The 19,531-nt window shown below is 51.9% G+C and overlaps 2 protein-coding genes across 20 annotated transcripts in view; one reads left to right on the top strand and one right to left on the bottom strand.

Moving 5' to 3' along the window:
• The window catches only part of ARSG (arylsulfatase G), a 104,633-nt gene that overhangs the window by 77,425 nt on the left and 7,677 nt on the right, over nt 1-19,531 (bottom strand). The window lies entirely within an intron of this gene.
• Nucleotides 44-18,672, top strand: SLC16A6 (solute carrier family 16 member 6). 4 transcript variants are annotated; one of them, XM_020875633.2, is made up of 6 exons: nt 44-236; nt 7,142-7,380; nt 10,339-10,482; nt 11,904-12,032; nt 14,277-15,071; nt 16,517-18,672. In XM_020875633.2, the coding sequence occupies exons 2-6, from the start codon at nt 7,149-7,151 to the stop codon at nt 16,765-16,767; spliced, it is 1,551 nt and encodes a 516-aa protein (XP_020731292.2). In that variant the 5' UTR covers nt 44-236; nt 7,142-7,148; the 3' UTR covers nt 16,768-18,672. The 4 variants fall into 4 exon arrangements, with proteins under 4 accessions (XP_020731292.2, XP_020731295.2, XP_020731294.2 ...); XM_020875636.2 differs by lacking the exon at nt 44-236 and adding an exon at nt 4,606-4,770; XM_020875635.2 differs by lacking the exon at nt 44-236 and adding an exon at nt 4,777-6,713.

The raw sequence follows: 19,531 nt of genomic DNA on the forward strand, positions 1-19,531 counted from the left end.
GGCGCGGGCGGCGGGGCGGGGGGCGGGGGGCGCGGCCCGGGGGCCCGAGGCGCGGGGGCGGGCGGGGGGCCGGGCGCCCGGGGCTCGCCCGCCGGAACCAACTTGCCATAGGCTGGGGCCCACGCCTTAGGGGTTAATCCTTACTCGGGTTCCCCGAACTGCTTAAAAGGAGGGGGCGGCCCGGCCTCCGCCTTAATTGGGAGCCTTTGGTGTTCATTCTCCTCCCTCCTAACTTGGTGAGTTGGTTTTTATCATTTTACGTGTGTAAAAGTTTGATGGTGGGCTGTGGGTGGTTTTGTCAAAATCTGTGTTCGGAGCTTTTAGGGAGCTGGTGTGGCCGGGAGTGGGGGGAGGCTGGAGGGAGGGAGAGGAAACCACTGACCGGCTGAGCGTTTTGGAGCCTGTGTTCCCCGAATCCTGACAGTTCGTGACGCTGGGGGCCCCAGGATGGCGCGCTGTCGCCGGGGTAGGCAGCCAAGAGGTGCCTGTCAGCGGCCCCGGAACAGAGGGTCCGGAAGACACCTAAAGGCAGATCTGGCCTTTGGGTGCCCCCGCGCCGGCCCCGGCAAGGGTCTCCGGGCTGTCGGCAGCGGGGGGCGCCGCGCTGAGCCCGCTGCACGCATTTTCCGCATGAAGTTGTCCGCGCGTCACGGGAGCGAAATGTCAGAGGTACTGTCCCCAGGCTGGCGCGCACGCACGGCGGCCCCAGAGGCAGCGCCGGGGAAAGCGGGGGTCCCGGCCTCCCCCCCATCCGCCGCACGCGCCGGGGCTGCCGACCCGGAGGCAGGCTCGACCCCAGACAGCCGCTTGCCTGCCCCAACCGGCAGGGCTGTCAGCGGACGGCTGGTCGCGCTCAACTTCCAAGGTCCCCAGGGCTGCCCACCACGGGGAAGCGCCCGGGGAGCGGAGATGTGGCCAGGGAGGATGGTCTAGCGGAGGAAATGGGTTGCTTCCTTCTGGTTTTCTTTCCTGCCTTCTTTTTTAAACTAGAGCCCCACGCTCCCCCAGCAGACAGGTGATAGAAGTTTGTTAGGTGGCAGTGTAACTTGTCACCGAACGCAAGGGCGGGGGGAGTGCGTCAGTCTCAGAAAAAGACTTCCCTGGAGTCAACTGGGGCAGAACGAGTGGTGACAACTTGTCCACCTGGGACTGGTTTTGTATGCACAGTTTTAGACACTCCTGGGCAGCTCTTTGTACAGAGACGGTTTCTGCCCTGGGAATGGGATTTCTCAGTAATCTCATCAGTTTGCAAATCATAGTAAGTGGATTAGGTGCAGGGTCTTGTTTGCAAAAAATAGTCACAAGTGCTGTGCAGAGATCTGTAAGGGAGGAGTCTCCCTGCATCCAAGCACCCGTCCCAGCATCTGGTGGTGGGGACGGGGAACAAGTCACCCTGCCTGGTGGATATAGAAATACTTCTCTTAATTAAGGGAAGCCTGTCCAAGATAGAGTTCCAGTATGTAAATAAACAATGCAGCCAAGTGGAAAAGCTCTTCTCTCTTCATGAGAACCACTAACCCTGAGTTTTCCTTCTGTGGTTTCCCAAAAAGGACTTTTCCTCCCTGAAGCTCTGAGGAGGACACTTAAATTAGGGGCTCAGTGTCCGCATCACCGTCTTGTAAAAGGGGTGAACCAGTTTAGCCAATGATTCAGAGCTGTTGGGACGGCTGTCCAGGTTAGGCTTGGGTTTTTTTTTTTTTTTTTTAGATTATGGAGGTGAACTTCACCTAAATACAGACGGGTTCTGACTGCTAGGGCCGGAAACAACTTGTCGAAAGCTGTTCTCCAGGCTACGCCTTTAAGAAGGCTGGAGACAGGCGGTGGCTCGGAGGCTGCGCTCACACCAGCGGCACCTCTGCCCACCAGAGCCTGCATTTTGGACTTCACTGTGCTCTCACCCTGGATGAGCACCCTGATGGTCCATCCCAGTCCAATATTTTGCATTCTTTATGCCTCCAGGGCCAAGCTTTTCTCAGGAAATCAAATCGCAGAGAGATTCCCAGCTCTAGCAGCTTTCCAAGCCTTGGCAGAGGAGTCATTTATTTAAGATTAGATGACCAAATGCTCATAGGAAATCACTCCAAACGGCCCAGCGCATTTTGTTCGTCCCCCTTCCTTTGGATGAACATTAGGGTGAGGGCGGGATGGCTGCCAGGAACCCGTTTGGAGTCTGAGCATCTTACCCTCCAAAGTAGCTGCGTCTCACCCCTGCTTTTAGAGGGTGAAACTTAGACATGAAGTCATTTCCCCAGTTAATGGTAAATAGAAATTCAACAAATGCACAAGAGCCTCACAAAGGCAGACCTGTGGGCCTTGGGTCAAAGGGCTTAGAAACGAATTGAGAAAGATGAAAGGGTCATGTAGGGCCAGTCGGGGTCAGAGGCTATCAGAAGTGGAGGTTTCTAGAGGCAGGAAGGAGCTGAGATCATCCCTGTCTAGTTCAAGCACCCTGTTCACCTCTTGATACTGAAGTTCAAGGAGCAGAGCGATTCTCCCCAGGCCACGGGGTCGCACGACTATATCCCCACACAGTCAACGAGTATCCCTTCCCATCAGAGAAATGCATGTACCCGTAAAAGCAAACAGATATCTCCATGTTCTGGAATTCTCAGAGCCTCTTAAGCCCCAGGCCTTGGTTTCTGGCTCTGTTTGCAGAGGCTGACCTGTTTGTTAAGCCAGCCGGCCTGCTGAGTGCATAGCAGAGTCCAGGGAAGGTTTATTCTGCCAGCAGGGCTTTGGGGGGCTAGAGTCATGCATCGCCTCAGGAGCGCCCCAGGACACATACTTTGTTCAGTGAACTTTCATCGAGCACATACGATGTGCCCAGCACGCTGCCCGGCACTGGGTCTGAGCCGCAGCCGTGGGCCCTGTGGGCAAGGTGCCCCCGCTGTGTCACGGCAGCCGGGCTGTGCCGTCACTGCTCTGTGTCATGAGCTCCAGAGCTCCACACAGCAGAGCGCAGGGTGCACTAGGATGATACAGGAGTAACACTGGGGGTCTTTGGGTTCTGGGGGGTCATCTTCCCTTTAGGGTGACCCCAGTAATAATGAGGAGAGCTGTCCTCCCCAACCCGAAGAATGCAGGTGAAAGTTACAGTTGCATCTGGCTTCAGGGGAGGAGCCTAGATATAAAACAAAGTTTGGAAGAAAAAAAAAAAACACAGAGGCATCGAACACCCAGGAGGAGCTCAGAGAGGAAACAGAAGGGAAGCAGTGGCCGCCATCCTGTAGCCAGCTGGCCCAGCACAGGTCTCGCCAGCATCGACGCCTGTCCACCCACATCCGTGGGCATCACCTGGCACTCACGCCTCCCTCCCAGCTCCCTGGGCACCCTGGGCCACCAGGTTTAACCGGAGGAGTCAGGTAATCGGGCACTAAAGGATCAGCTGCCAGAGCTGGGTGGAGCTTTAAAGAGTCCCAAAGCCAGCCTCCTCATTTGACTAGTGAGGCGCTCAGGCCCAGAGAGGTGCAGCAGCTTCCTCCAGGTCACACAGCAAAGGGGTGAAAGACAGAGAGCCGGGTCCCCAGGAGCAGAACTGAGCGCCGGCCTCACCCAGGGCCTTCTGAGAGGAGGCGGCCTCAGCTTTGTGCGGAGACTGCAGTCCGCTCCTGCTCTAGTGAACGCGGGCGTCGACAGTCGTGTCCGGCTCTTTGCTGCCCCATGGACTGCAGCCCGCCAGGCCCCTCTGTCCGTGGGATTCTCCAGGCAAGAGCACTGGAGTGGGTTGTCGTGCCCTCCTCCGGGAGATCTTCCCGCCCCAGGAATCGAACCCAGGTCTTCATTGCAGGCATACTCTTTACCAGCTGAGCCTCCAGGGAAGCTGTGCTCCGCTAAGTACCACCCAGCCGGAGATCGTGCCTCTGTCCTGCAGCAGGCTAGAGAGAGATTCCTTTTGTCCCCCTGGGGCCTTTATCAATGTCAGCCCAATGTGTTTTTGTTCAGGTTGGCCTGAGCCCGCTATTAAAATGCTCGGATTTCCAGGGCCCCCTTCTGGGTCAGATCGTGCCCATGTGGCCTTGGACTTAGCCACCACTGCCGGCCGGAAATGTGCTGAGTTCCTGAAGGATGCGGCTGAATGGTTTTAAGATGTGATGGGATTTCGGCCTTCAGGGTTTTTATCATTATCATCGGCACGCGCTGGCGCTGGCGCGTGGAGGCAGGGGCCACTTCTGTGCTGTCGCCGTAGGCCCAGGCACCTGGGGGGTGCAGGGCACCTGGGTGGTCTATAGGGACCCGGGCCCCAGCAATTGTTTTCCGTGAGCTTGTAACTTAGCTGAGCAAATAGGACAAGTGCGTACAAGTGGACAGCACCCCGTTTTTCAAGGATGCTTGTCCCATGAAGGGACCCCTGAGGTTGAGTGGATCAGAGGAAGCCTCGTGGAGCAGGAGGACGTGATGGAGCCGCACTTTGTGGGCGCCAGCTGTAGGGAGGGGGCCTCCAGCCTGGGGGGCGAGGCACGGCTACAGGCAGGGGGCTGAAGGCTCCGAGGCGGAGGGGTCCAGGGTGGCCTGGCTGGCCAGCGAAGTTCTAGAAGAGGCAGCAGTAAGGCTGCAGTGGTGGTGGGGGGGGGGGGAGTGGGTAGGGGGTCCAGCTAGGAAGGACAATGAACGTCAAGCTGGTCCCGCTGGATTCTGTCCTTCAGAAAGAGGAGAGCGCTGAAAAAGTCCAAGCAGAAGAATGTCATGACGGTGCAGCATTTCAGCAAGATTAATCGTACCAGACACGTGGAGCCAGTTAAGACACCAGTGAAGGAGTCTTGGGCTTCCAAGGTGGAGCTCAAAGGAATGGCTGAGTCGGGGAACAAGAGGGGAGGGTGACCTGGCCTGTGGGCCCCCCGACACCCCCTCCTTCCCTCCCGGGGTGACCACAGTGCCAAAGCCAACACTGGCGCGGATCGGGTTGGCCAAGAAGCTCAGTCACATTTCCCATACCAGCTTACAGAGACCCGAACAAACTTTCTGATCAGCCCAATACATTTTTTCCCCCCTTCTCAATCGTAACTGCTCTTTCCCACTCCTCTTGGCACGCTTCTGCCCCAGCCACCTCAGCCTGGGCGTGAACTCAGAATGTCTAAGGAAGGAGGCGGCCTGGGAACACCTCCACTGCTGGAGGGCTTGGGGTTTCCTGTGATAGCGGCTGCCTTCCACGCTGGGAACGTGAGAGGCCAGCTGGTCTGTGACCGTCGGCCTCCACCCCGAGCCACCGAATTCCCTGCGTCCCATCTTCCCCCTCCACTCTCAGGCATGACACGCGGACTCATCAAAACAGAGGCCTTTGCTGCAGGGAACATAAGCTTCTCAAAGTGCCGTGTGCCCTATTTTATGCAACCAAATAGCTAACAGTAAGAGGGTAAAATGCGTATATAGTCCTTTCAAAGTACCAGGCTGACGTGCTATCAATAGGCTGAACAAGATGAAATGAGGTCAGATTCGCTGCTTTGTAAGAGTCTTAGAGCAAACTCTGAATACTGGATCCTTGTATCAGAAACTGATGAGTTACTCGCCAGGTGGAATTTGTCCTGTTACTTCTCCTTTGCCCTCCGTTGGCAATAAAACCCGCCTTGGTACCTGCGCTCTACCCCTCAGCGCTAGGCTAGCTGTGCGTCCCGAAAGGTCATGGGATGCAGCCGCGTAATTGCAGAGGATTCTTAAACTCAAGGTGGTGTCATCCAGTCTCCTAAGTCATGTCCGAGTCTCTGCACCCCCACGGGCTGCAGCACGCCAGGCTTCCCTGTCCTTCGCTATCTCCTGGAGTGTGCTGAAATTCATATCCATTGTATCAGTGATGCTATCTAACCATCTCATCCTCTGTCACCCCTTCTCCTCCTGACCTCAGTCTTTCCCAGCACTGGGATCTTTTCCAGTGAGTCAGATCTTCATATCAGGTGGTCAAAGTATCGGAGCTTCAGCATCATCCTCGCAGTGAATATTCAGGGTTGATTTCCTTCAGAATTGACTGGTGGGGTGCCATAAGAGCTCAGAGACCACAGACTCATTGATTCTTGTAGATGTTAATGTTTAGTTGGGCTAAAAACACACTGGACTGTTTGAAAGTGTGTGTAACTGCAGAGGGTTTGAAATGCCCGTGTTTATGGGCTTCAGTCCACTGCAGAAGACTTTAAACGTCCCTCCCTCCAGGATTAACTGTAGTGTGTCCCCTTCGTGGTGATACAGCACTGTCTGTTCTGATGTTTGTTGCGACTCGAATGGAAAAGCACAGTGAAGTCGGGGGTAACTGGGTTAAGTGCCCTGGCTGCCCAGACCCCCGAGTTGGTGGTGCCTTATTTGGCCATTACATCCTAGAGCACTGGTCCTGTGTGGAGGAAGTCCAGCCCTCAACACCACGGGGTGAAGCACTGTGAGGAGCTCGAGCGTGCTGAGCTGGCTCCCAGCAGACAGATGCCCACGTTTCTATCTGCCCCATTCCCGTCCTGCAGGTGCATCCGCACGCGACCGCAGGACCTGATGGGATGGGAGCAGGCGGCTCTGAAGGCCCCGCGGCACCGGGCAGATGCAGGGCGTCGCCTGCACTTGGCCCTGGAGGGTGGCCTGTGCGCCTTTTTTCCTGGGCTTCATTTCTGATCCACGTTTCTTCTGTTCAGTTCAGTGACCAGTTATGGTCACCTCACTTGTCTTCAGGTTCACGGTCAGCATGGATGCCTTTCTTCATCCTCCAAAGTGCCTCTAAACATTCTGCCTGGGTTCTTTGTTTGGTTAGTTTTTCCCATTAACTGCCATAGCTTGGAAACCTAATTTCCCCAAGGGCTCCATCATATACAACACAAAGATAGTTCGTTAGGTGACAGCTAGCTAGCTAGACAGAAGGATGGATGGATAGGTAGATGATGGAGACAGATGATGATAGATAATAGATGACATAGGTACATAAATAGGTACATAAGTAAATGGACAGATCTATAAATAGATATATCTATATTATATATTATATATATAGTATATATATAGTATATATTATATAGATATTATTACTATTCAAAGACATTATCCTAACTGCACATGATTTAAATGTTCATTGACCTAAGAACTGTAGTAAGTAGCTCTTATCCGTGATGTCCACTATTAGAATCATCTGCCCTCAGGCCATTACTGGTCTAATCTTGTTTTAATTTTTTCTTTTCAGGTTAAGAATGTCCCATAAGAAATCGCAGCTTTGTTGCAGAGCCAATGTTTATACTCAAGTGCCTGACGGTGGATGGGGCTGGGTGGTGGCCGTTTCTTTTTTCTTCGTGGAAGTCTTCACCTACGGCATCATCAAGTCGTTCGGCGTCTTCTTCAGTGACTTAATGGACAGTTTCAGTGAGTCCAACAGCAGGATCTCGTGGGTCGTCTCCATCTGCGTGTTCGTCCTGACGTTCACAGGTTAGTGTGTCTCTCAGCTTCACGCAGTAGAGGCGTGTGTGTCTCGGCAATTTGCCTAATTAGCTAAGCGAGGCTGAGGAAGACGGTCTGCTTGCCAGACTTGACTGCCGTCAGTGCAAGGCACACGTGTCAAAGGCCTCCTGTGTGTGCTCTTAGGATCCTGTAAGGTATCCTGAGAACAACAGTGAGCTCCAATTCACTGGGAAGCTAGTCATTTCCTAAAGAAGAAACATCAAAAGGTCCTCGGCATCCCAAGCCCTGGTCTCTTAAAAACGAGGAAACAGGTGGAAACTGCAGGTGTGGCTACAGGCAGGAGAGAGATGGAATGTGTGCAAGGAGAGCATGAAAAATGACACATGTTGTCCAGAGGGGACGTTCTGAATTCCAAACACTCTTTCCCTAAAGGAGCTCCCTTCTGGACTCCCAAATCCAGCAGCATCAGGTACAATACATTGTTGTGTAATTCTTAACATACTCACTTTCACTTCATCCCCTACAGACCTGGTAACACGACATAACTGTGCGGTCTCACGATGGTTCATCCACCTGTCGGGGCCACGGCAGGCTTTCCTGAGCAAGGACGGCCATTGAACTTACCCCTGACAGTTAATGGAGCTGAATTCAGCTTCCCGAACTTTAGGTTCACATCCTGTCATGGAGCTGTTACCTCTGAAGTTTTCTGACGTGTCATTTGCTCAGTCGTATCTGACTCTCTGGCCTGCCAGGCTCCTCGTCCGTGGGATTCTCCAGGCAAGAATACTGGAGTGGGCTGCCATTCCCTTCTCTAGGGGATCTTCCCGACACAGGGCTCAAACCCAGGTCTCCTGCATTGCAGGCAGATTCTGTGTCATCTGAGCGGCCAGGGGAGCCCGAGCGTGTCTAAGTGTACTGTTTTCTGCCCCGCACTGCCCACACGAGGCAGCTCCACTATTCTCTGCTGAAGTCAGACTTTCTCCCATTGGTCCCGACACCGTCTCCTACACATCTCATGGAAGCACTCCTAGTTCCGCTGTGAAGATTAAGATAATTTCCTAATTGGCTGTTTACTTTCTTGGAAAGATAACTTACATGAACTAGAACCAAAATTTCACATTTGATAACCGAAATAAGAAAATTCCAAAGTTGAACTTTTAGCCTTTTTCTAACCAAAGATAATATAGTCAACAAGAAATACCTGTTAATACTATCATACCAAAGATCACTGTTCTTGTTTGACTGTGATTGATTCAGTGACTCATTGACTTGGCCACGCTGGGTCTTAGTTGCAGCATGTGGGCTCTAGTTCCCTGACCAGAGATCGAACCAGGGCCCTCTGGGTTGCGAGTCCAATTTCTTAGCCTCTGACCTGCCAGGGAAGTCCCGGAAGATAACTGTTCTAAATGCCGTTATGTTGTTGCTGTTCAGTCAGTAAGTCACAGCCAACTCTCTGCGACCCCATGGACTGCAGCAGGCCAGGGTTCTCTTTCTCTGTCTGTCACCAACTCCCAGAGTTTACTCAAACTTATGTCCATCGAGTCAGTGATGCCATCCAACCATCTCATCCTCCGTCATCCGCTTCTCCTCCTGCCCTCAATCTTTCCCAGCATCAGGGTCTTTTCCAATGAGTTGGCTCTTCGCCTCAGGTGGCCAAAGTATTGGAGTTTCAGTTTCAGTCCTTCCAATGAATATTCAGGGTTGATTTCCTTTAGGATGCACTGCTTTGATCTCCTCACTGTCCAAGGGAACTTTGATCTCCTCACTGTCCAAGGGACTCTGAAAAAGTCTTCTCCAGAACCATAATTGGAAAGCTGAAAGCATCAGTTCTCCAGCGCTCAGGCTTCTTTATGGTCCAGCTCTCACATGTGTACATAACTCCTGGAAAACCAAAGCTTTGACTAGACGGACGTACACAGAATGCTTTCATCCTGGTCGCCAATGCCTGAGTCTGCGCACTGCCTAAAAATGGCCCACGTGATTTCACTATTCACTATATTAACGAACATATGAGCTGATGCTCTACCAACGTTAAGAGATGTGTTCGCCTGACCTCAGCAACACGGAGTCCTTTTTTGGTTGTTTTGCTCTTTCTGTCCAGCATGTGCCACGTTGTTCTTCCTCCCTCCACCTCTGGCGGGTCCCTTGTACTCAGGGTAGCAGTGGTAGGCTAAGTAACAAACTAGGAAACGTATTTTCCAGACTTAAATGTCCTGGGGGACAGAGTGCGCAGAAGCTAGGCCAGCTGTAATGCATCAGCCACTTTGAATTATCTGTCCCACAGCTAGCCTGCTTCTGCTATGCATAACAGAACCCACCATGCTTTCATGCCGTTTGCAAGAGTCAAGTGGAATTTGACCCTAAATGGAGCCGTGTTCAAAAGAATCCAAAGCAATGAGTATAGGAACAAAAAAGTGACATACAGTCATAGGAAATCTCATGTTTATTACAGAATAACATTCATGTAATACATGTCCAGTTTCACAGGGGCTCCTGGTGGGTCAGAGTCTGTCATCTAAGAAGATAGATGTAAGTTTTAGACTGTGAATCTGGGTTTTTCTTTGAGGAGCCCCCAAGAGATTTGAGAGGATGGGATCTTAGGACGGACTTAAAGGCACAGAGAACATACTTGGGGTTGCCAAGGCGGGAAAGAGGGAGTGTGGGGTAAGCTGGGGAAACAGGTGTGCATGGGACGGATGAAGAGCCAGGGCCTCCTGTACAGACAGGGACCTGTATTCAGGAGCCCGTGATAGAACTTCGTGGGGTGAACTCCCTGTGGTCCAGTGTTAGGACTCTGAGGCTTCACTGCCGGGGGCATCCCTGGTGAACTAAGATCCCACCAGCTGCAGTGCAGCCAAAAATTTGTGTAACTGACGAGTCACTTTGTTGCAAGTCAACTACACTTCAGTAACAAGTTAAAAAGACAGACTCCCGGGGAGGCTGAGGCTGATTCCTGGGAGCTGAGACCCCCGCCCTCCTCTGCAGCCCCCGTCTCCACGGTCCTGAGCAGCCGGTTTGGACACCGCCTGGTGGTGATGCTGGGCGGCCTGCTGGTCAGCGCGGGCATGGTGACGGCCGCCTTCTCGCAGAAGGTCTACCACATGTACATCGCCATTGGCGTCGTCTCTGGTGAGCGTCTCCCGGGCTGGTACCGTGTCCGGAGACTCGGTGTGGGGAAGGAGGGGCTTGGGTCCATCGCGTGTTTCCTCCCCCCGTCCTCTTTTCTCTCTAAAATGAAGGCTCGCCCACGTCTGTGCCTCTGAACGGGGCTCTTCTTCCCAACGCCCAGGACTTTGTCTGATGTTGTTTTAATATTTACCGATGAGAAAGAGAACTTCTCTTTCGCAAGAGTTTGCAGGCACAAGACGTCCTTTTCACAAAATAAGGTTTGAATTTCTTTTTTTTTTTAGGTTTGAATTTCTTTAACCAGCATTTCCCAAGTCTGGCTGTGAGAAGTCTGAGCTGTAGGGGAGGGGCCGGTGCTGGACTGAGGGATCTGAGAAAACTTTTTCCTTTCTAAAGGAGTCTGTACAGAAGTCAGATTATATATACACACACACACACACACGTAACTGTATATATATCATAACTATATATAAAACTCCATAACTCTATATATAACTCTCTATAACTATGTATATATAAAACTCTCTATATATGTGTAACTCTGTATGTAACTATATATATATATAACTAAATACACACATACACACATGTATACATTTGGAAAACTTTTTCCCTTTCGCAGGAGCCCACATATTACTCACAGATTATGTATAGTTATCCCTGTATATATACATATGGGCTTCCCCAGTGGCTTAGTAGCAAACAATCTGCCTGAGTGCAGGAGACACCAGAGACACAGGTTTGATCCCTGGGTTGGGAAGAACCCCTGGAGAAGGAAACGGCAACCCACTCCAGTATTCTTGCCTGGGAGATCCCACGGACAGAGGCGCCTGGCAGGCTACAGTCTAAGCGGTTGAAAAGAGTCAGACCGAGTGACTGAACACACACATGTGTATATATAACTATATATAATTCTCTCTTATAACTAAATACATGCACGTATATGTGGAAAACTTCCTTTTCAATGGAGTCCATACATTACTTAGATTACATATAACTATATATATATATATGTACATAGTTAAGATTTGCAGACTTTTCCCATGTATTTCTGCACATACAAAAACTACTTTATTTCCAAATAGAAGCCTTATGTAAAAACTATGTTTGATAAGGGTTCTGTGCATTGTGGATTATATAAATCTGGGGGGGGGGGACTGCAGAAAAGTAGGGAAAAAAAAAAATCCCACGAAACAGATTTTTTTGTTCCTTTCTTTTTTTTACAACAAGTTTCCCAAAACAGCTCTTGCAGTTTTTCCAGACCTCTGATGAAACCTGCTTTTCTTTGCTCCAGAATGAATGTCTGGGCTCCCTGAATGTAATCATTTCTAAAATAAGCGCCCAAATCCCAGCTCTTTGAACGCACGCTTCGGGCATCAGCCGGCATGTGTGGTTCTCACTGTCCTGTCGATGTCCCGTCACAGGCCTGGGGTTCTGCTTCAGCTTTCTGCCGACTGTCACCATCCTGTCTCAGTACTTTGACAAGAGGCGCTCCGTGGTCACGGCGGTTGCTTCTACGGGAGAATGTTTCGCTATGTTTGCCTTTGCACCAGGTAAGCGGACGACCAGAGTGTGCGTGTCCATGTGAGCTGGCTCTTCTTGCTCTAGATCGGGCAGAAGGCTGTCTTCTCTAGTCAGGCACCTTTCAGGATCTATCCTCCCTTACTCCCATTTTAGGAGTTCAAACATTTTAATACTCATCCAAGTTTACGTAAATAGGAAGCTCTGTGTGTGTGTGCCTGTGTGTGCATGCACATGCGTGTGCTCAGTCACCCTGTCGTGTCCAACTCCTTGCAACCCCATAGGAAGATACACAGCATATATTCAGTGAGGAAGCTTGAATATTCAGCGAGGAAGCTTGAACCATCCATTCCAAAATAGATTTGGGGACTGCTCATACTGTTCTATTTCTCTCCTTGGTCAAAAGAGCCATATTCAGTGCAGATTTAAATTGTGCTGGTAAAGTCGGGTTCATTAGCTGTGTGTGGATGATCTCACGGGGAATCCCCTGGTTTATTTCCCTGTCTCACTGTGAATTTGTGAATCTCACTAACCAGTGGCAGAGAAATCACCTTGGAGACCTGGATTCGCCTCTGTTCTTTGGTGAATGTGTCCGTGAGTGGCGGTGGAATTCAAAGGAGATGTAGCATTTTGGGGTGACACGTCACGTCTGAAGCTTTTCAGATAGTTCAGAAGAATTAATGTATGTGTGCCTGTAAATATGCAGACAGAAAACTGTTCATTGTTGAATTTCGGTGATGGCAGGCATATGGGTGTCACTCTCTGCACTTTTCTGTTGGTTTGAAATGTTTCAGAATAAAACCTGGAGGGGACAGTCAGTGGCCTGCGAACCCCCTGAAGGTGGTAACTGCATCTGGGTCGGCTTTACCCCATAGCTCATCCCTGGCACCTGGTGGGCAGGCACCAAGGAGTGTTAGATGGAGAAAAGGAAACCCGTTATTGCCAGAGGAGGGTCAAAAGCACTTGAAGATGCCCAAGCCTGAAAGTTTGCAATTCTGAGTTTTCCATATTAACAGGGGAAAGAGGTGGGAGCAAAAAAATGCTGAAGTAAATGGAGCCTGGAGCCCCCGGCCCGGAAGACGGGACTGTCTTGCTAAGCCCATCTTCGTCACTGCATCTCTTAAACCTGACTGTCAGCTCTCACAGAGTGAGAATCAAGTGAAGCAAAATTCTCAGGAACATCATTTCACTTTCTGGGATGATGATGAAGATACCTGGAATCTCGTGGGGCCTGTTTATCCTCTAGTCACTGGGGAGCTTGAAGCCTCCTTCGGCCTGACTCCCCCTCCCCATGCCAGGGTGCCCCCCTGGCCTCCAGGGTGCCTCTAGGCTGGCAGGAAGGTAGGCAGAGCATCCCGCAGACTAGAAAGCGGAGAACGGCATCAACACAGCTGCTGACAGCCCTGTACCGTGTTCACACAGTAACTGTGAGTGCCGGGATAATCCTGTGAGCTTTCCGATTCTTAGTTGATTTTCTCCTTCGTCTGTTACTGCTGAGAGCTGAAGGAGTGGCTGGAGAAGGATCCAGCTCAAAGGGTGGAAGTTCTGTTTTGAAAAGACCAGAGAGTCAGTATTCCAGGCTTCCCGGACACAAGTCCTTGTCAGCTCTGTGGGGACGGCACGGGGGCATCTCAGACGCTGCTGAAGAATGCTCCCAGCTGTGTTCTGGTCGAGGTCTATGATCCAAGACGGGCCAGGGGCTGGGGCCAGCCCGCTCTCCGTGCACCCTGATGTGGGTCACAAGCTTTGTTCATTTCTTGTGCCCCTGCTTGGAGGAAGGCACCCCCAAAGCTCCCTTGGAAGCCTGGGCTGAAGATGTTTGCTCCATCTTGTCCTGATACATCTTCCCCCTCCTCGAGTCCTGGAAGCCCCCAGGAATAAAGCATGTCAGGTCATCTTTCTTGCTGTGCTGGGTCTTCAAGGCCGCATTGGCTGTGTCGAGCAAGGGCTTCTCCCTGCGGTGGCTTTTCTTGTTGTGGAGCTTGGGCTCTGAGGCGCTCAGCCTGCAGGAGTCTCAGCTCGTGGGCTCAGCAGTCGTGGCGCATGGCCTTAAATCGCTCCTGGGCGGGTGGGGTCTTCCCGGAGCGGGGACCCGACCCGGGTGCCCTGCACTGGCAGGCGACTTTCTGTCCGGGAGCCACCGCAGAAGCCCCAGCCGAGCCGTTACTGTTCCATCAGCCCTCATCTGCAGCTGTCTCCCTTCCGCTCTCCCGCCCCCCGCCCCAGGCCCCCTTCTGACCTTGGTTTCTCTCTGCCTCGCCGCCCGCCCCCTGCAGCCCTCACAGCCCTGAAGGAGGCCGTCGGCTGGAGGCACAGCATGCTCTTCGTGGGGCTCCTGCAACTCAACCTCGTGGTCTGCGGCGCGCTGCTCAGGCCCATCGTCATCGTCGGCACGCCGGGGACCCCCCAGGCCCCCGCCCCCGAGCACCGGAAGGAAGCGCAGTACATGCTGGAGAACGAGAAGACCCGCACCTCCATCGACTCCATCGACTCAGGGGTGGAGCTCACTACCTCACCTAAGAACGCGCCTGGCCACCCGGCCGGGGCGGCGGAGCCCGCGGCCGAGGTGCAGGCCCGCGGCCGGCCCGGCGCCCCGCTGCTGGACTTCTCCGTGCTGACCGAGAGGAGCTTCATCTGCTACACGCTCTTCGGGCTCTTCGTGACGCTGGGCTTCTTCGCCCCATCCCTGTACATCATCCCGCTGGGGCTCAGCCTCGGCCTGGACCGCGACCGCGCGGCCCTGCTGCTCTGCGCCATGGCCGTGGCAGAGGTGTTCGGCCGCATCGGGGCGGGGCTGGTCCTCAACCGGGAGCCCATCCGCAAGGTCTACATCGAGCTCATCTGCGTCATCCTGCTGGCCCTGTCCCTGCTCACCTTCACGTTCGCCACGGGCTTCTGGGGCCTCCTGGCCTGCAGCGTCTTCTCGGGGGCCATGATCGGGACCGTGGCGGGCACCCACATCCCGCTGCTCGCCGAGGACGACGTCGTGGGCATCCAGAAGATGTCGTCGGCCGCCGGAGTCTACGTCTTCTTCCAGAGCATCTCGGGGCTGGCCGGACCCCCCCTCGCAGGTAAGCGGCGTGCACAAAGGAGTACCTTGGTGGGCTGAGCTTCCCCCCTTTCCCACGGTGGTTCACCCCAGGATACTGACTGCAGTTCCCTGTGCCACGCAGCAGGGCCTGGCGTCGATCCACCCCACACACACTCCTTCGCACCTGCTGACCCCCGGTCTGTGCCGCCCCCCCCCCCGCCCCCCTTCCTCCTCGGCAACCACGGGTCTGTCCTGAGTCCGCTCCTGTTTCGCAGGTGCTTCCACCTCTGTCACAGTTGAGATTCCACATACAAGGGTCCTGTCCTGTTAGGAGTCATGCCAGTTTCCCAGTCAAGTTGAATGAAAAACAGCGTCTATTGATCTTGATACTTGCAGAGAATTTTAGAGGTGTCAGGATGTATGGTATCTGAGCCACCTCTCTTGATTTACTGTGAGGAAGTGAACCCCGGGGCATGTCAGCCTGCAGCCCGAGGGGGGATCGGCACCCGGGTCAGGAGGGACTGGGATCTGCAGCCCGAGGGGGGATCGGCACCCGGGTCAGGAGGGACTGGGGTCTGCAGCCCGAGGGGGGATCGGCACCCGGGTCAGGAGGGACTGGGGTCTGCAGCCCGAGCCGCCTCAGCATTTGCTGCCGGGTCGCCTGGTGAGACGCTTGGCGGGGGACACAGGGATTTCTGACCTCGTTACACTCTGACTTTTCGGAAAGCAGGACTGAGGGGCTTCTGTAGGCCAGCATCCCTTGAGGGGGTGGCTTTTAGGGAACTGAACCCAGAGCAGCACTCTGCGGATACTCCACTGGTCACTTTGGAACATTTCCTAGTAGGAAGGCTGTTTTATATCTTGTGTGCTAAGTCTCTGTCATGTCCGACTCTTTCTGACCCCGTGGACTGTATCCCGCCAGGCTCCTCTGTCCGTGGGATTCTGTCCGCAAGAATACTGGAGTGGGTTGCCATGCCCTCCTCCAGGGAATCTTCCCAACCCAGGGATGGAACCCCAGGTCTCTTAGACCTCCTGCATTGACAGGCGGGTTCTCTACCACTAGCGCCTCCTGGGAAGCCCCGTTTTATATCTTGGACTGGAAACAAGTCCTTGAGGTTACTATGATTACACACCTTATTACCCCGGTGACCTGAGGTGGACCAGGGTAAAGATCAGAGAGCTCTTTCCTTTCAGGAGAGGATGTCAGCTTTCTTTCCAAGGAAATGAACATCTCCCTGATCGCATGTTCTAGATTCTCGACCAGGACAGACCTGCCCACAAAGAACATACAAAGTGACAGAATTCTCTCAGGTGCTGGGGGTGGGGGGCTGCCGGCGTCTCCTCTGGCGTCTGGAAAACTCCCCACTTCCAAGCTCTTTTTCCTTAAAGAAGCCAGACGGAAGCAGGAGGGCAGCGGGTGGAGGGGCTGGGGCTGGGGCTGGGGCGGGGCGGGGCCCGCGTGGCTGACGCCCGCTGCCCCCGCAGGTCTGCTGGTGGACCAGAGCAGGATCTACAGCAGGGCCTTCCACTCCTGCGCGGCCGGGCTGCTGCTGGCCGCCGCCTGCCTCGCCCTCGTGAGACCCTGCAAGCGGGGGCTGTGCCGCCGGCCCCGAGCCCAGGAGGGCACGGCCGAGGGGCCCCGCGGGAGAGTGTTGCAGGACATCCCTGAAGACTTTCTGGAGATGGACCTGGGAAAGACGGAGCACAGAGCCCCCGTGGGGACGGAGCCCGTCTGACACCCGCGCCCGTGTCCGGGGCTGGGAGGGCCTGGGGTGGGGGCCCCGCACCACCCTACCGCTTCCCACTGCACTTCAAAGGGAATGGATGCGTGAGCCACTACCAACATCCTTCTTGTTTTCTTCTTGTAAGTTTTCTTTTTTGCTTGTTTTTCATGCCAAAACAAAAACGGTGGAACACCTTTCTGTCCATCAGCCTGGCTGGATTCAGCAGCAACACAAAGACACACAGGAGGAGTCTGGGTCACATTCCGGCTTTAAAATAGGGACAGGAATTGGCAAAGTGGTTTGAAGAGCTCTCACATTTGATAAGCTACTATTGTAGAAAATGACATCTGGCCCAGGCCACTGAAATGGAATCGGCCACTCAAAACAAAAAAACAACTTACATCATTTTAAAATTCCTCATTTTCAGAACTATGAACAAATTGTTTAAAATCCTTTGAAAAATTCTAAAAAAAAAAAAAATTCTGAGGTTTCCACTAACACATTAGGGCCTCTGAATTTTCCAGATATTCCATGGAAACAGTACAATTTAAGACCAAACCTTTGGCCAGTAAATGGAAATGTTTTAAAATACACGTAACTTGAACTTCAGAAATGTGAACATGACCACTTCTTTGTACGGCCAGTCATTTACCAGAAGCATTTCAATACAGAACACACAGCATGGCATTCAGAAATGAATTTCCTATTGCTTTTTAATTATTCAGAAATATGTGATTGTCGTGTCTTTAATTTAAACCACTATTTATTATTAAGTTATTCTAGAATGAATAAAGTAATCAAAAGAAAGAAAGTCTGAGACATAAGCAGAATTTTTACCTCCTTTCTGCAATCCTTGACATGCCTCTTAACTCGTAAAGTTACTCTCTAAAAGGCCAAGTTGTAAGGATTCTTCAGTTGAATGGCAATGGTGTGTGATTTAAAGGAGAGGGGGGATGAACAGCAAATCGCCTTAGCTTTTTTAAATGACTTGTTTTATCACCTAAGAATACTTGAGGATCTCATTTGATTAGAATTATATCTCGTTGAATTGTTGAAACATTCGCTTTTTTACGACCTCACTGTTGCAGCGTTTCTGTGCCTCACACGGGGCAGCAGATGCGCTTGCCTCGCCGCGTGAGCTGCGTCCTAGAGAGCGTGGCTGCTGTGTGTTACGGGGTCTCCAGGGGAGCCGGCCGCTGGTTTTCTCGGCGTCACACTACACGGACCGCATTTCTCATGTGCACGTTTTTTTTTCTTTTGTAAAAGGGCAGGTTATGAGGGGAACAGGTGGGCTGTGTACTCACGTGTCCTGAATCTCACTCTGCAGGTGATGGTCAGAACCGCTGCCCCACCTTTACTCATTTTACTGTTCATTTTTGACAACTCAGGGGGAAAAAAAATTTAACAAGCCTAGTTTGGTTCCAGGTACACACAAGCTTGAATGTTTCTCTGCACTGAAATGAAAGTGGCATAGGCCTGCTACGTTTTTGTATAGCGTTGGATCAGCCATAGAAATAGGACAATCTGTAACTCTGGGGAGGGCAGGGAGGAGGCCAGAGTGTCCGTCAAAGACAGACACAGCTGGGACGAGGCAGGCAGGGCAGACGTCACTGCCCGGAGGGACTCGCAGCTTGTGGCACGTTTGCAGGCTTCATGACTTCAGCACTTTACTACATTTTTTACTATGAATGTTCGATACAATTTAATATTTATAACTGGTTTCAGAGCAATCTGCTCAAGACATCCATTCTGTTAAGTGCATGGGGAAAAAAAAAAACGTATGCCAATTTCAGTATGTCAGTAATCGAGGTTTTTACATGTTTGGAAGAAATTGAAAACAGGATTGCTGATTTGTTCTGTATTCTGTGACATTCTGGTACTTCTAGATTTGCAATAAATGTATGGCTTTTTTATTTAGAGGGAGTGGTTCGTTTTCCATTGACACCTCAGCGTGCGTTGTTGGGTCCAACAAAGGTTTTAAAAACTCAGGGAGGATTTGTTTAACATTTTTCAAACCTTTTCTACAAAATCTTTTAACTGTACTAGAGACACATAAATGGTTCTAAGATGTGTTTGTTGAATGTCATTATTTCATAAATGAACAACGAATGAATGAAATGATCCAGTGACCACAGAATGATAGCTAAGCCCATCAAAAGCAACAAGTGAAAACTGGGACTTCCCTGGTGGTCCAGTAGCTAAGACTCCAAGCTCCCAATGCAAGGGGCCCAGGTTCAATCCCTGGTCAGGGAAATAGATACCACATGCTGCAACTAAGAGTTTGAATGTTGGAACTAAAGATTCTGCATGCCCCAACCAAGAAGCAGTGCAACCAAATAAATATTAAAAAAAAAACAAGTAACTGTAAATAGTTCAGACTAACCATATGTAGTTACAGAACAGGCCTAAGAACCACTCTAATCTGTCAGGAAACAGCATGACCTCTGCATGTCAGGAGTCCATGAAAACTTTCTGTTAAATTCCAGACAGGAACTACTGAAGGCTTTGCAGGCCCCACAGGCTCAGTCACAGCTACTCAGCTCTGCCTCTGCAGGGCAAGAAGAGCCACAGACAAAATGTAAATGAATGAGCATGGCTGCCTCAATAAAAGTCAATTCGTGTGAAAGAGACCCGTGGACCCCAGTGTTCATCACAGCACTGTTTACAGTAACTAGGACACAGAAGCAACCCGGATCAGCAGACGAGTGGATAAGGAAGTTGTACATATACACAATGGAATACTACTCAGCTATAAAAAGGAACACATCTGAGTCAG

This window comes from Odocoileus virginianus, chromosome 17, assembly GCF_023699985.2.
Source record: "Odocoileus virginianus isolate 20LAN1187 ecotype Illinois chromosome 17, Ovbor_1.2, whole genome shotgun sequence".
Lineage (NCBI taxonomy): Eukaryota > Metazoa > Chordata > Mammalia > Artiodactyla > Cervidae > Odocoileus > Odocoileus virginianus.